Genomic DNA, 16,932 nt, shown 5'->3' with positions numbered 1-16,932 from the left:
TCAGACCCTGTTAGTTCTTGGATGATGAACTAAGCCCCATCTTGGAGATGGGGCCACCCAGATAATCCAGAATAATATCTCCCCACCTCAAGGTCCTTTTGTTTTGTTTTGTTTTGAGACATTCTTGCTCTGTCGCCCAGGCTGGAGTATAGTGGCATGATCTTGGCTCACTGCAACCTCTGTCAGACAGAAAACAAACAAACAAACAAACAAAACAAATAGAAAAAAGCAAAACAAAACAAAAATGAAAAAATCCCCCCAAATTAGCCAGGCCCGGTGGTTACACATCTGTAATTCCAGCTAGTCGGGAGGCTGAGGCAAGAAAATCGCTTGAATCGAGCAGGTGGAGGTTGCAGTGAGCCGAGATCATGCCACTGCACTCTAGCTTGGGCAACAGAGCAAGACTCCGTCTCAAAACAAACAAACAGACAAAAACCACACAAATCCTAGCACTGCTGAGCCATGTCCCTCAGTTTTCTCATCTATAATATGACATGATAATCGTAATAGAAAATAATCTCCAGGGTATGTTGTGAGGATTAAATTAGTTAATATATACAGTGGGTTTAGAACAGTGCCTAGCGCAGACCGAGAGCTGTATGAGTTTATTATTCATTTATTTATTTTGAGACAGGGTCTTATTCTGTCTTCCAGGCAGGAGTGCAATAACAGAATCACAGCTCAATGCAACCTCGACCTCCCAGGCTCAAGGGATCTTCCTGCCTCAGCCTCCCAAGTAGCTAGGACTACAGGCGCATGCCACCAGGCTAGGTTTGTTTTGTTTTCGCTTTTTTTTAAAATAGAGGCAGGGTTTTGCTGTTGCCCAGGCTGGCTTTGAACTCCTGGGCTCAAGCAGTCCTCCCACCTCAGCCTTCCAAAGTGCTGGGTAATCCCATCACCAGGCGTGAGTCACTGCTCAGGGCCTTGAGTTTGTTATTAATATTATTTAGACCGGGTGCAGTCTTTCATGCCTGTAATCCCTGCACTTTCGGAGGCTAAGGCTGGTGGATCACTTGAGGTCAGGAGTTCGAGACCATCCTGGCCAACGTGGTGAAACCCCATCTCTACTAAAAACAGAAAAATTAGGCTGGGCACGGTGGTTCATGCCTGTAACCCCAGCACTTTGGTGGGGACAAGGTGAGCAGATCACCTGAGGTCAGGAGTTCGAGACCAGCCTCACCAACATGGTGAAACCCCATCTCTATTAAAAATACAAAAAGTAGCTGGGTGTGGTGGCGTGCGCTTATAGTCCCAGCTCCTCAGGAGGCTGAGGCAGGAGAATTGCTTGAACCCGGGAGGTGGCTTGCAATGAGCCGAGATCACACCACTGCACTCCAGCCTGGGTGACAGAGCGAGACTTCTTCTCAACAAAAAGAAAAAAAAGAAAAATTAGCTAAGCATGGTGGTGCACAGCTATAGTCCCAGCTACTCTAGAGGCTGAGGCAGGAGAATCACTTGAACCCAGGAGGTGGAGGTTGCAGTGAGCCAAGATTGCGCCACTGCACTCCAGCCTGGCAACAGAGCAAGACTCTGTCTAAAAATATATATATATAATATATATATATATATAATATATATATGAAATTTAAACACCCAGAGTCCACACCTCCTCCAGGAGACTGGAACCCAGAAGGGGAGATTAGGGAGGATTTTTCTAGGCTCCCAGGGGCAGTGGGAGTTGCAGGCAGGGAGAGAGGGGTGAGGAGGCCAAGAGGGACTGTGGGAACTACCCGGGCCTGTAGAAGCCTGGTGCTGCCGCCTCCCACTCAGGGGCTGGGGAGATGGGAGATGAAAGCATGGTGCAGAGCAGGCCCCATATGTTCCTCATGACCCAAACTTTGTTCCCAGCGCCCGAGACGAATAGGCGTGAAATCCACATCTGGGACCCACCTCCGGCCTGGTCGTTCCCTCCCGTCCTGGGCACCGAGCCCAGTCTGTTTTTGCGCTATAATGGAGGCAGCACAGGTGGCTTCCAGAGCTCCGAGGAGGCCCCCACCCACCTCATGGCATTGCCTGATGGCTTCTCGGAGGAGGGGACTCCTGAAGTATATAGAAGTCTGAGTAGGAATTTGCCCAGCAGAGAAGGGAGAAAGGGAGGCCGGTTAGAGGAAACAGTTTGGCAAAGATCCCAGGGCAGGAGGTCTGTGTGGTGAGAGAAGAGATGAGGCTGGGGACTGGGGGTGGTCAGGGTATATGGGGTCTCTCAGGCCAGGCTGAGGACCTGGGCTTTTTTTCCCCCAGGGCACTGGGGAGCCATGGGAGGTCTGTGAGCAGGGGAGGGGCAGAATCAGCTTTTTGTGAGAGACACACCGTGTTAAAACAGAGTGACACGGGCAATCGTCATCATCACTGAGGTGGCTCAGCTCACTGGGAGAGCCCAGAGAGTACCCCAAACCCAGCCTGCAGGTAAGAAAACTTCTCTGAGGTGAATCTTCAAGGACATTAGAAGAATCTGGTCATGACAAGAAAGGCTGAGGAGGGAGACTCTGTCCAGAGGTACAGGGGAGCCGTGGGAGAGGCAGGGTCCACTCTGAATATAACACAACCACTCAGGGGCCAGGCATGGTGGCTCTCACCTGTAATCCCAGCATTTTGGGAGACCAGGGTGGGAGGATTGCTTGAGGCCAGGAGTTCAAGACCAGTCCAGGCAGCATAGCGAGACCTCTATCGCTACAAAAAAATTAAAAATGACTGGTGTGTTGGCCTGGCGCGGTGGCTGACACCTGTAATCCTAGCACCTTGGGAGGCCGAGGCTGGGGGATCACCTGAGGTTGGGAGTTCAAGACCAGCCTGACCAACATGGAGAAGTCCTGTCTCTACTAAAAATACAAAATCAGCTGGGCGTGGTGGCGCATGTCTGTAATCCCAGCTGCTCGGGAGGCTGAGGCAGGAGAATCGGCTTGAACCCAGGAGGTGGAGGTTGCAGTGCTGGGATTACAAGCAAGAGCCACCGTGCCCGGGGGGCCACAGTCCCTATGTTTTTATTTCATTCACTCACTTATTAATTCATTCAACATATTCTCCTGTGGTTTCCCTGGAAAATTCTGACACCCTGACCTGAGTCAAACTAAGGACTTGCCTAGTCTGGGAGGGTGGGGTAGGAGAGAGACCTGGGTACAATGAGATTTGGTATGATATTCAACAATGGAGGCAGCGCAGGGCACTGTGGGAGCCTAGAAGAAGCACCTGGACATGCCTTGGCGTTTAGGGAAGACGTCCTGGAGGAGGCAAGGCCCTCCATGGGCACTGCAGAAAATCGAAGTGTCACCCAGGCACATGGGAACTGGCAGACTCTCCAGGGAAAGACATCATGAGCATGGTTTCATTCAGTAATGCCTGAGTTCTCTCCTGAGGACCCCTGTACACCAGGCTGTGTGTGCAGTGAGGCTGGGGACTCAGAGATGGGCCAGGCTTGGGCCCTCTGGTGGAACGCATGGGGACACAGTCCCTTTCTAATGAGATGTATGCTCTCATGGAGGTAGCACAGGGCATTGTAAATATTCACAGCAAGCACTGACCCAGCCTGGGGGGTCAAGGAGGGCTTCCTGGAGGAGGAAAGCCCTACATTTTAGGTAGACTCTGCTCTTCCTGCGGTATCAGTCAGCCTTTCACTTTCTGTATAGCTCTAGTTCCTTCATCGCCTCTGCCTCTGTCGGGTTCCATATCTCTCTTTCTTTCTTTTTAAATATTACTAAATAAAAATAGAGATGGAGTTTCACCATGTTGCCCAGGCTGGTCTCAAACTCCTGAGCCCAAGCAGTCCGCCTGCCTTGGCCTCCGAAAGTGCTGGGATTGCAGGTGTGTGCCACCGTGCCCAGCCAGATTCCAGGTCTTATTTTAGTGACAGGTTGGCTGTCACTAAAAATTACCACAAACATGGTGGGTTATCACAACAGAAATTCATTGTCTCACAGCTCTAGAGGTCAGAAGTCCAAAATGAAGGTGTTGGCAAAGCCATACTCGCTCCGCAGACTCCAGGGGCGAATGTTTCATGCCTCTTCCAGCTCCTGGTGGCTCCTGGCATTCCTTGGCTTGTAGTTGCCTCATTCCAGCCTCTGCCTCCGTCTTCACATGGCCTTCTCCCAATCTCACTATGGCTTCTTTAATCTTATAAGGACACTTGTCATTGGATTTAGGGTCTACCCAGATAATGCAGGGTGATTGCATCTCAAGATCCTTAACTTTTTTTTTTTTTGGAGATAGTGTCTTGCTCTGTTGCCCAGGCTGGAGTACAATGCTGTGATCTTGGCTCACTGCAGCCTCGACCTCCTGAGCTCAAGTCATCCTTTCACCTCAGCCTCTCAAGTAGCTGGGACTACAAGTGTGCATTGCCATGCCTGACTAGGTTTTTTATATTTTTTGCACAGGCTGGGCACAGTGGCTCACACCTGTAATCCCAACATTTTGGGAGACTGAGGTGGAAGGATCATGAGGTCAGGAGTTTGAGACCAGACTGGCCAACATAGTGAAACCTTGTCTCTACTAAAAATAGAAAAAGTTAGCCAGGCTTGGTGGTGGGCCCCTGTAATCCCAGCTACTTGGGAGGCTGAGGCAGGAGAATCGCTTGAACCCGGGAGGCAGAGGTTGCAGTGAGCTGAGACCGCACCACTGCACTCCAGTCTGGGTAATGGTGCGAGACTCTGTCTCAAAAAAATATATATATATATATTTATTTATTTATTTTTATTTATTCATTTATTTATTTATTTTTATTTTATTTATTTATTTTTTTGAGACAGAGTCTCGCTCTGTCGCCCGGGCTGGAGTGCAGTGGCCGGATCTCAGCTCACTGCAAGCTCCGCCTCCTGGGTTCACGCCATTCTCCTGCCTCAGCCTCCCGAGTAGCTGGGACTACAGGCGCCCGCCACCTGGCCCAGCTAGTTTTTTGTATTTTTTTTTAGTAGAGACGGGGTTTCACCGTGTTAGCCAGGATGGTCTCGATCTCCTGACCTCGTGATCCGCCCATCTCGGCCTCCCAAAGTGCTGGGATTACAGGCTTGAGCCACCGCGCCCGGCCTATTTATTTATTTATTTATTTATTTATTTATTTGCAGAGATGGGGTCTCATTGTGTTGTCCAGGCTGGTCTCAAACTCCTGGGCTCAAGTGATCCTCCTGCCTCGGCTTCCCAAAGCACTGGAATTACAGATATAAGCCGCTGCACCCGGCCCCTCCCAAGTCTTTAAGGGTCTATTTCTCTCCACAACTCTGTGTCTCTCTCCCTCTCCCCACCTATGGTGGTTTGAAAATTAGTCCCCAAATTCTCTGATACTTTTCCTTTCAAGAGCAGATGATTTTTTTTTTTTTTTTCGAGACAGGGTTTTGTTCTGTCGCCCAGGCTGGAGTGCAATGGCTCGATCTCAGCTCACTGCAACCTCTCCCTCCCAGGTTCAAGCAATTCTCCTGCCTCAGCTTCCTGAGTAGCTGGGATTACAGGCGCACGCCTCCACACCTGGCTAATTTTTGTATTTTTAATAGAGACGAGGTTTCACCATGTTGGCCAGGCTGCTCTTGAACTCCTGACCTCAAGTGATCTGCCCTGCCTCGGCCTCCCAAAGTGCTGGGATTACAGGCGTGAGCCACCACACCCGGCCCAAGAGCAGAGGATCCTAACGTCTTTCCTTTTCAGTGTAGGCTAGATCTAGTGACTCATTTCTGATGCGTGGAATAAAAGGTGTGTGACTTTGGGAGACTAGGTAATAAAAGACTCCAGGTGACTGCAGCCCTGTCCAACAGCTTCACTGAGGGACCCAGAGCTGCCCAATGAAGCCATTCTCACATGCCTGGCCCTCAGGAACTGTGAATACAATAAATGTTGTTTTGAACCACTGAGTTTTAGGGTAATTTTTCACATAGCAACAGATTTTTGTTTTGTTTTGTTTTGTTGTTTTTGAGACAGTCTCACACTTTCGCCCAGGCTGGAGGGCAGTGTTGGATCTCAGCTCACTGCAACTTCCACTTCCTGAGTTCAAGTGATTCTCGTGCCTCATCCTCCCGAGCAGCTGGGACTACAGGCACGCGCCACCACACCCGGCTAATTTTGGTTTTTTGTTTTTTTGTTTTTTTGAGACAGAGTCTCGCTCTGTCGCCCAGGCTGGAGTGCAGTGGTGCGATCTCGGCTCACTGCAACATCTGCCTCCCGGGTTCAAGAGATTCTCCTGCCTCAGCCTCCTGAGTAGCCAGGATTACAGGCGTGCGCCACCACACCCAGCTAATTTTTATATTTTTAGTAGAGATGCGTTTCACCATGTTGGTGAGGCTGGTCTCAAAATCCCGACCTTGTGATCCGCCCACCTAGGCCTCCCAAAGTGCTGAGATTACACGCATGAACCACTGTGCCCGGCCTGATTTTTGTAGTTTTGATAAGAAGGGGTTTCACCACGTTGGCCAGGCTGGTCTAGAACTCCTGACCTCAAGTGACCTGCCTTCCTCAGCCTCCCAAAGTGCTGGAATTACAGGCGTGAGCCGCCATTCCCCAACTATTTTTTTCTTTTTCATAAAAAATAGAGACAAGGTCTTACTATGTTGCCCAGGCTGGTCTCAAACGCCTGATCTCAAGTGATCCTCCCTCCTCAGCCTCCCAAAGTGCTGGGATTACAGGCAAGAACCACCAAGCCTGGTCAGCAACAAATTATTAGTATGTACCTTTCCTTCTTGTGTTCTTTCTTTGTGTCTCTCTCCATCCCTGACTCTCTCTGGGTGTCTCTCTCCATCTCTAGGTCTTTGAACGTCCATTCCAAGGTCTTTGAACGTCCATCCCAATTCGCTCTCTCTGAATGCCTCTTTCTGATTCCTTTCTAGTCTCTCCCATCATGTCATTTGCTCTGTTTCTGGTCCTCTCTCCCTCTATCTGGGTCTGTCTGTCTCTGTCCATCTGTTCCTCTCTGTTGATGTCTCTTTCTCTGCACGAGCGTCTCTATTTATAGATGTGTGTGCGCCTGTTCCCAGGTCTGTGTCTCTGGCTCTGTGCGTTTCTTTCCTTTTTCGTTTCCTTTTTTTTTTTTTTGAAATGGAGTCTCACTCTGTCACCCAGGCTGGAGTGCACTGTCAGGATCTCAGCTCACTGCAGCCTCCCTGCCTGTTTCAAGCCATTCTCCGGTCTCAGCCTCGTGAGTAGCCGGGATTATAGGTATGTGCCACCACACCTGGCTAAGCTCACTACAACCTCTGCTTCTCGGGTTCAAGTGATTCTCCTGCCTCAGCCTCCTGAGGAGTTGGGATTACAGGCACCTGCCACCATGCCCAGCTAATTTTTGTATTTTTTATTAGAAACTGGGTTGCACCATGTTGGTCAGGCTGGTCTCGAACTCCTGACCTCAGGTGATCCACCCACCTCGACCACCCAAAGTGCTGGGATTACAGGCGTGAGCCACCGCGCCCGGCTAATTTTTTATGTATTTAGTAGAGAGAGCATTTGGCAGTGTTGGCCAGGCTGGTCTCAAACTCCTAGCCTCAAGTGATCCACCCACCTCGACCACCCAAAGTGGCTGGGATTACAGGCGTGAGCCACCGTGCCCGGCTAATTTTTTATGTATTTAGTAGAGATGGCGTTTGGCAGTGTTGGCCAGGCTGGTCTCAAACTCCTAGCCTCAAGTGATCAGCCCACCTTGGCCTCCCAGAGTGCTGGGATTACAGGCGTGAGCCACCGCGCCCGGTCTATGTCTCTCCCTCTTTGTGTCTCTCTCCACCTGTACTGATGTATGTGTATCTCTTTCTATGTCTCTCTGTCTCGTTAATGTTTGGTGTCAGGCTGGGCAAGGTGGCTCATACCTGTAATCCCAGCACTTTGTGAGGCCAAGGCAGGAGGATTCCTTGAGCCCAGAGGTTCCAGACCAGCCTGGGCATCATAGCAAGACTACATCTCTACAAAAAATAGTTTTTAAAAATTAGTCTGGCATGGTGGCACGTGCCTGTAGTCCCAGCTACTTGGGAGTCTGAGGTGGAAGGAGTGTTTAAGCCCAGGAGGTTGAGGCTGGATCAAGCCGTGATCGCACCACTGCCCTCCAGCCCGGGTGACATTGCAAGACCTGTCTCAAAAAAGAAAAGAAGGCCGGGCGCGGTGGCTCAAGCCTGTAATCCCAGCACTTTGGGAGGCTGAGACGGGCGGATCACGAGGTCAGGAGATCGAGACCATCCTGGCTAACACGGTGAAACCCCCGTCTCTACTAAAAAATACAAAAAACTAGCTGGGCGAGGTGGCTGGCAGGCGCCTGTAGTCCCAGCTACTCGGGAGGCTGAGGCAGGAGAATGGCGTGAACCTGGGAGGCGGAGCTTGCAGTGAGCTGAGATCCGGCCACTGCACTCCAGCCTGGGCGACAGAGGGAGACTGTCTCAGAAAAAAAAAAAAAGAAAGAAAGAAAAGAAAAGATGACATTGAGCAGTTTCACTATCATTAGACGGGGTGAAAAATAACAAATAATAACAACAATAATATGTGGTGGCTCTGAGGCTGGGTGTGGTTGTTCATGCCTGTAATCTCAATGCTTTGGGAGGGCCGAGGTAGGAGGATCCTTTGAGGACAGGAATTTGAGACCAGCCTGAGCAACATAGCATGACTGCATCTCTTCCTCCCAAATACAAACATTTGGTGTCTCTCTCTGTCTTCGGATGGTTCTTTCTCTCTCTTTCTGTCTCTCCCCACCCCACCTGCTGCCTGGTCTCTGAGTTTCTGAGTCTGTCTGTCTCTAAGTGTGTGTCTCTATGTCTCCATGTCTCGCTTTGTCTCTGTGTCTCCTTTTCTGCCTGTATCTGTATCTCTCTCATTCATTCCTTCCCCTTCCCGCTCCACCCGCCTTCTCCCCCTCCGCCTCCTCTCCCTCCTCCTCCTCCTCCTTCACCTCCTCCTCCTCTTCCACCTCCTCCTCCTTTCCCTCCTCCTCCCTCCTGCCTGGCGGTTTGTTCTTGCCTCTCTAACCCTCTGTCCCTCTGCCCTTCCTCTCCGTATCCATCTCAGGCTCCCCTCCCCTCCCCAGCCTCCGCAGCTCTGGGTCCTCACCTCCAGCTCTCCGCCTCTGCCCTCCCGGCTCCTCCTCTCTTCCTCTCTCTCCCTCACCAGGTCTCTGCCTCCCCCTCCCGGCGAGCAGCGCTCACTGCACTCCAGGCTCCCAGGGGGATCCCCTGGCCCCGTTAAGGCAGCCCCAGGCAGGGGACCCAGTGGAGCCCTGGGGCGGGGAAGGGGGACTGCGGGCGCTGGGGCAGCTCCAACCTGGGTCCCCGCGAGCAGGAGGACCCCGCATCTGCCAAGGCCGGCGGCCCCTGGTATGGAGACTTCCGAAGCCTCTCCCAGCTCCACCTTAAGCGCCCCCCTTCCCCTTCCTGCGGAGGATGGGAACAGCCAGCTCGAGGCCCCAGGTGTCCCGGCCACCCCCGCCCGAGTGGCCCCAGAGCCGCTGGAAACCGAGGACAAGCCCCCTACCACCTTCCGAATCCTGCCCCTTTCGCACCCCCCACCCCCAGCCAACCCGAGGAGTGTTTGCTGCTGTGAGATCGCCTGCTCCCCACACCCAACAACAAAATTAAATAACACCACGGGAGAGAAGAGAGGGAGGGGGAGGAGGGAGGAAGGGACTAGAGAGAAGAGAGACTGAAACTGGGAGAAGAGGCAGGAGAGGAGGAGGTGGGGAGAGCACGAAGCTGGAGGCCGACACAGAGAGAGGGCGGGAGGAGGTGAAGAAGGAGAGAGGGGAGAAGGAGGAGGAGGAGATGCTGGATGGATACCTGGAGTTAGGTGGCTTGGGAGAGCTTTATGAAAAGAGAACGGAGAGGGGGTGTGGGTTAGGAACCAAGAGGTAGCCCTGGGGGCAGCAGAAGGCTGAGAGGGATAGGAAGATCAGGAGCTAGAGAAAGACTCGAGGGTTCCGGGAAAAGAGGAGAGGAAAGAGGAAAGGCACAGAGAGACGGGAGAGGAGAGTGGGTTTGAAGGGGAGGGGTCTCAGTCCCTGGCTGCTCTGGCATTTGGGGAACTGGGACTCCCTGTGGGGAGGAGAGGAAAGCTGGAAGTCCTGGAGGGACAGGGTCCCAGAAGGAGGGGACAGAGGAGCTGAGGGGGGGGGCAGGGCGTTGGGCAGGGGTCCCTCGGAGGCCTCCTGGGGATGGGGGCTGCAGCTCGTCTGAGCGCCCCTCGAGCGCTGGTACTCTGGGCTGCACTGGGGGCAGCAGGTAAGACCTGGGGTTCCCGGCAGGATCCCCCGAGGGAGGTTGGAGGTGGGGGTGCCAAGGAGAGGGATTCAGGCTGCTCTCTTCTCAGCTCACATCGGACCAGCACCTGACCCCGAGGACTGGTGGAGCTACAAGGATAATCTCCAGGGAAACTTCGTGCCAGGTGCCGCCAAGGCGGGGACCCAGGAGTCCGGCCCTCCCGGCGCCTCTTTCTTCAGACTCAGGAACCTGGGTTCCCAGCTCCCTCCTCCCCTCAGGACCAGGAGTCCCAGCCCCCTCCTCTGTCCCTCAGGAGTCGGGCCAGCCTCTGAACCCCAGGGGCTCACCATGGGACATTATACATGCGCATTTCAAGTAGTGAGTGGGAGTGAGTGGAAGGAAAGTGTGGGGGTGGAGATTACGTGTGTGTTTGCCGGGAGAGGAAGGTCCTGGCTCCCGCTAGGAACCGGAGGCTGGGTGGCCCCGTCCCCCACCTTGTCCAGCCCTCTCTTGCAGCTTCTCTCCCCAACACATTAATAATAATCCAGCTGTGGGACAAGAGAGATAAAAAAGAACTACAACTCCCATGGGGCTCTGGGGTAGGTAGGCAGCAGAGGGGTAGGCTGGTAGCCCTGGGGCCTGCTGGGAGTTGTAGTTCCATGTACGATGGCTTGATGGGTTGGATCGGCTAGGCACGGTGGCTGACGCCTGTAATCCCAGCACTTTAGGAGGCCGAGGTGGGTGGATTACCTGAGGTCCAGAGTTCAAGACCAGCCTGGCCATTTTAGCGAAACCCGTCTCTACTAAACTTGGAAACTATTCCAAGATTCTTCTAGGACCCAGGATTCTGGATCCGAGCCCAGTCCTCCCTCAGACCCAGGAGTCCAGGTCCCTAGCCCCTCCTCCCCTGGGATCTGGGAGTCCAGAGCACAGCCCACTCAGCAGATGCCAGCCCTGGGATCCAGTCTCTATTTCTGACTCCTTGTCCTCCTACTCCGACCCCACCCCCAGGGCCTCCTTTCTGGGGCCTGGTGAATGCAGCGTGGAGTCTGTGTGCGGTGGGGAAGCGGCAGAGCCCCGTGGATGTGGAGCTGAAGAGGGTTCTTTATGACCCCTTTCTGCCCCCATTAAGGCTCAGCACTGGAGGAGAGAAGGTAAGGGGCTTGGAGGGAGGAGCTATCGAATCCACTGGGGATGGGCATGAGTAGAGACTGGGGAATGGGGTGCTGAGGTAAGAGAGTAGCCTTGGGGGAGGAGGGGACACCCAGTGGGTGGAGAGAAGGCTGCTTACACTGTAAAATGGATCACCCATTCTTCCCTTCCCAACCATGGCCCCCTGGTCTCCCCATCTCTGCAGAAGCAATTAAAAGTAGAACATTTCCTGTGCCAGGCAGATTTAAAAGCTTGATGAGCCTCTAATCTCATAACCACCCCACAAAATGGGTACAATTATTATTATTATTATTTTGAGATGGAGTTTTGCTCTTGTTGCCCAGGCTGGAGTGCAATGGTGTGATCTTGGCTCACCGCAACCTCCGCCTCCCGGGTTCAAGCAATTCTTCTGCCTCAGCCTCCCAAGTAGCTGGGATTACAGGCATGCACCACCACGCCCAGCTAATTTTTTGTATTTTTAGTAGAGATGGAGTTTCTCCATGTTGGTCAGGCTGGTCTTGAATTCCCGACCTCAGGTGATCCATCTGCCTTGGCCTCCCAAAGTGCTGGGATTACAGGCATGAGCCACCATGTCCAGCCAAAATGGGTACAGTTATTAACCTTATTATATACATGCAGAAACTGACACACAGAGGTTGAGTTACTTGTCTAGGATCACACAGAGAGCCAGCACTGACATTCAAACCAGGCAGTGTAGCATGAATGGTGGGACCTGCTTTCCAATACCATGCTGGGAACCATACTTTTTTTTTTGGAATTGGGATCTCACTCTGTGGCCCAGGCTGGAGTGCAGTGGCCCAATCACAGCTCACTGTAACCTCAAATTCCTGGGCCCAAGTGATCTTCCTACCTCAACCTCAAAAGTAGCTAGGACATGCCCGGGTGTGGTGGCTCATGCCTGTAACCCCAGCACTTCGGGAGGCCGAGGTGGGCAAATCACGAGGTTAGGATTTCGAGACTAGCCTGGCCAACATGGTGAAACGCTGTCTCTACTAAAAATACAAAAATTAGCCGGTTGTGGTGGCATGTGCCTGTAATCCCAGCTACTAGAGAGGCTGAGGCAGGAGAATCGCTTCAACCCGGGAGGCAGAGGTTGCAGTGAACCGACATCCTGCCACTGGACTCCAGCTCGGGCGACAGAACAAGACTCCGTCTCAGAAAAAAAGAAAGAGGGAGAGACAGGGAGACAGAGAGGGAAAAGAAGGAAAAAGGAAGGAAGGAAGGAGAGAGAGAGAGAAAGAAAAGAGAGAAAGAGAAAGATGAAAGAAAGAAAGGAAAGAAGGAGAAAGAAAGAAAGAAAAGAGGAAAAGAAAAAAGAAGCCAGGACTGCAGGCATATGCCAGTATGCCTGGCTAACTATTTAAGTTTTTTGTAGATGTGGGGTCTCACTATGTTGTCCAGGCTTATCTTGAACTCCTGGGCTCAAGCGATCCTCCTGCCTTGGTTTCCCAGGGTGCTGGAATTACAGCCGTGATCCACCATGCCTGGCCAATACCATTTATTATAAGAACCAGGATTACCTTTCATTTAGCTGCCCCAGCCAAAAGCCTTAAAGCCATTTCCCATCCCATCCTCTCTCTCTCACATCCATTTCCAATCCATGTTCTTTCTAGACTTGCTACTAAATATTATTTAAATCCTTTCACCTATGACGTCCTCTACTGCCCCCAGTCTCATGCAGGCACCATAATCTCTCACCCAGACTGGTGGCGTAGCCTCCTCACTGGCCTGCCCCTGTACTCCCTGCAATCCATTCTCCACCCCACAGCTAGAGAGATGTTTAAAACACAAATGAGATCATATCACTCCTGCTCACAATCCTCCTATTAGGATATGTAATAATAGCAAACATTTACATAGCACTTACTATATGTTTGGCACTCTGGCAAATGTGTTATATATATGCAGTTTATTTATTTATTTTTATTTATTTATTTGAGTTGGAGTCCCGTTCTGTTGCCCAGGCTGGAGTATAGTGGCACGATCTCGGCTCACTGCAACCTCCGCCTCCTGGGTTCGAGCAATTCTCCTGCCTCAGCCTCCCGAGTAGCTGGGACTACAGGCACATGCCACCACACCCAGCTAACTTTTGTATTTTTAGTACAGACAGGGCTTCACCATGTTGGCCAGGATGGTCTTGATCTCTTGACCTTGTGATCCACCCGCCTCAGCCTCCCAAAGTGCTGGGATTACAGGTGCGAGCTACTGCACCTGGTTAATCTTTTTATTTTTAGTAAAGATGGGGTTTTACCATGTTGGTCAGGATGGTCTTGATCTCTTGACCTCGTGATCTGCCCACCTTGGCCTCCCAAAGTGTTGGGATTACAGGCGTGAGCCACTGCGCCCAGCCTATTTATTTATTTATTTATTTATTTATTTATTTATTTATTTATTTATTATTGTTGTTGTTGTTTTCTTTTTGGAATGCCCTTCTCTCTGTTCTTTTGCAAGTCACCTCTGCTTATCCTTCGGGTCCCCATTAAAATGTCACCTTTGGCCAGGTGCAGTTGTTCATGCCCATAATTCCAAGTGTTTTTTGGAGGCTAAGGCAGGATGATGACTTGAGCCCAGGAATTTAAGACTAGCCTGGCCAACACGGTGAAAACCCATCTCTACTAAAAATACAAAAATTAGCTGGGTGTGGTGGCACACGCCTGTAGTCCCAGTTATTCCGGAGCCTGAGGGAGGAGAATCATTTGAACCCAGGAGTCAGAGGTTGCAGTGAGCCAAGATCCTGCCACTATACTCCAGCCTCAGCAACAGAGCAAGATTCTATTTAAAAAAAAAAAAAAGAAAAAGGACCGGGCGCGGTGGCTCACGCGTGTCTGTAATCCTAGCCCTTTGGAAGGCTGACGCGGGTGGATCACCTGAGGTCGGGAGTTTGAGACCAGCCTGACCAACATGGAGAAACCCTGTCTCTACTAAAAATACAAAATTACCCGGGCATGGTGGCGCATGCCTGTAATCCCAGCTACTCGGGAGGCTGAGGCAGGAGAATCGCTTGAACCCAGGAGGCAGATGTTGCAGTGAGCCCAGATCGTACCATTGCACTCCAGCCTGGGCAACAAGAGCGAGACTCCGCTTCACAAAAAAAAAAGACTGTAGTAATCAGAAAATGTAAGCGTGGGAAACGGGAAAGAAAAGATCTCTCCCTGCCCCCGTGACAGCTCCTCCCTCTCCCACAGCTCCGGGGAACCTTGTACAACACCGGCCGACACGTCTCCTTCCTGCCTGCACCCCGACCTGTGGTCAATGTGTCTGGGGGTCCCCTCCTTTATAGCCACCGACTCAGTGAACTGCGGCTGCTGTTTGGAGCTCGCGACGGAGCCGGCTCGGAACATCAGATCAACCACCAGGGCTTCTCTGCTGAGGTAGTGACCACTGATTGTTTACCGGCGACCCTCCACCCTGAGTCACCCCAGTTCCTCCCACCTCACCCTGGTAGTGCCTCACCCCATCCTCCTCCACAGAACTGGCCTCCCACTCTAAGCACTAATCCTCAGCCTGATTCGGGCCCCCAAAGCTGGGTCATCCTCTCCTCCCCTTCTGCTGGGGGACCCCATGCTCTGTGCTACCCCCAGGTGCAGCTCATTCACTTCAACCAGGAACTCTATGGGAATTTCAGCGCTGCCTCCCGAAACCCCAATGGCCTGGCCATTCTCAGCCTCTTTGTCAACGTGAGCGTAGGCGAGACTCCGAGGGAGGGAGCTCTTGGGTGCCTGGAACCCGGGGTCTGAGGGAAGAGGGGTGCTGGGAGGCCCAGACTCCTGAGTCCTGGGGGAGGAGACAGTTGAGGGCTTGGACTTCTGGGCTCCTGTGTCCTCACCTTGTACCCCCATACAGGTGGCCGGTAGCTCTAACCCATTCCTCAGTCGCCTCCTTAACCGCGACACCATCACCCGCATCTCCTACAAGAGTAAGTCCACGGCGTGCTGGAGCCAGTGGTCACACACGAGGGGGTATTCAAGAGTGCCGCCCCTCCTTACTCTGGTCTGATATTCCTGCAGATGACGCCTACTTTCTTCAAGACCTGAGCCTGGAGCTCCTGTTCCCTGAGTCCTTCGGCTTTATCACCTATCAGGGCTCTCTCAGCACCCCGCCCTGCTCCGAGACTGTCACCTGGATCCTCATCGACCGGGCCCTCAATATCACCTCCCTCCAGGTGACCCTCTGTCCGCACCGCCCTTCCTAGGCCTGGGTACTCCACTCACTGGCCTGGGTATCCCCTTGTTCACCTGCCCTCCCTCTCCTCATAGACTGAATTTAAGGAGGTAAGAAGGTCAGACCACCCTTGGGGGTGGGGTGGGGCTGAGAACAGGCCCCGCCCACCTGCTCCCAGGGGCGGGATTTCCCGCGTGACGTCACCAAGACCGTTCACTATTCACTCCCAGTTTCCCACCCTCCTTCCATGGCAGATGCACTCCCTGAGACTCCTGAGCCAGAATCCTCCATCCCAGATCTTCCAGAGCCTCAGCGGTAATGGCCGGCCCCTGCAGCCCTTGGCCCACAGGGCACTGAGGGGCAACAGGGACCCCCGGCACCCCGAGAGGCGCTGCCGAGGCCCCAACTACCGCCTGCATGGTATGGTCCAGTCTGCACCCGCTCTATGTCTTGGGCTAACCCGCTTATATGTGTCTCCCCTTGGTGTCTCCATGTGATTCAGTCCCATCCCCCTTCCTGCGTCTGTATGGTGTAGCCTCCTGAGCTGTTTCTTTTTCTCTCTCTCCCTACATATCAACGTGGTACAGTCCACCTCCCAGCCCTAGGTCATTGCTGTCCCACGATTTGTCTTTCCTCTTCACTGCTTTGTAACTTGGTCTATAACCCTTGACCCCTGCCTTCCTATGGTCCGATTACCTACTGTTCTGTTCTTCCTATTACTGTGAATTTCCAAAATGGTACAATTTGGATCCTCTCTCCCTTTCCAAGTCGTACTACTCTACGCTGTTCCACAATCTTATGCTTCTTTCCCCCTTACTGAGAATCTACAAGGTACAACCCCTTCCCTCCACCTACTGCCACCCTGTGGTTCAGCCCAGGGATCTCACCCCCCGGCTTCGCAACATGGTACAGTCCACACCCCCCATGAAGACCTTCAAGTAGTTCAGCCTAATGCTGAATCTGGACATCCCGATTCCCCCCTCCTGTTGGCTTCTTGTGGTTCAGCCCAGTGTTTCTCGACCTGGTACATTCCGGTTCCCCGCTCGCAGACTTCCGATGGTAGAGCCCTGCGCGGCCCAGCCCACGCCCCCTGCACGCCCCCTGCCCCTTCCATCCTAAACTGACGCCTCTTGCCGTTGTCCTCTGTCTTACAGTGGATGGTGCACCCCATGGTCGCTGAGACTCCCCTTCGAGGATTGCACCCGCCCGTCCTAAGCCTCCCCACACGGCGAGGGTAGTTACGCCTAAAACAAAGCTATTAAAGGGGCAGAACACTTCTTGTTTCTCAGTGGTCTGATTCTAGGCGCGGTGGGGAAACATTTGGGTATTAAAGAACAGACTTCTTCCGGAAACCAATCTTCCTCTTTCTAAGCCTCCGCTACTCGGCTTTTTTGGCTTCCTGCTTCTCGAAACCATCATTGGGACCGCGGCCCCTTTAAGCGGCGCCCCTCTTCCCCCATCA

At 52.6% G+C, this 16,932-nt stretch overlaps 1 protein-coding gene across 1 annotated transcript; it reads left to right on the top strand.

Moving 5' to 3' along the window:
• Nucleotides 1-9,346: 9,346 nt before the first annotated feature.
• Nucleotides 9,347-16,754, top strand: CA11 (carbonic anhydrase 11). The gene is made up of 9 exons (XM_010368645.2): nt 9,347-10,157; nt 10,246-10,320; nt 11,148-11,290; nt 14,495-14,680; nt 14,891-14,986; nt 15,153-15,225; nt 15,317-15,471; nt 15,725-15,890; nt 16,625-16,754. Exons 1-9 carry the CDS (start codon nt 10,091-10,093, stop codon nt 16,648-16,650), a joined length of 987 nt encoding a protein of 328 aa, XP_010366947.2. The 5' UTR covers nt 9,347-10,090; the 3' UTR covers nt 16,651-16,754.
• The last annotated feature ends 178 nt before the right edge of the window (nt 16,755-16,932 follow it).

The sequence above is a fragment of the Rhinopithecus roxellana genome, chromosome 12 (assembly GCF_007565055.1).
Source record: "Rhinopithecus roxellana isolate Shanxi Qingling chromosome 12, ASM756505v1, whole genome shotgun sequence".
NCBI classification, from domain to species: domain Eukaryota; kingdom Metazoa; phylum Chordata; class Mammalia; order Primates; family Cercopithecidae; genus Rhinopithecus; species Rhinopithecus roxellana.
Note: the sequence above shows the minus strand (reverse complement) of the source record. Positions and strands in the feature narration are given on the sequence as shown.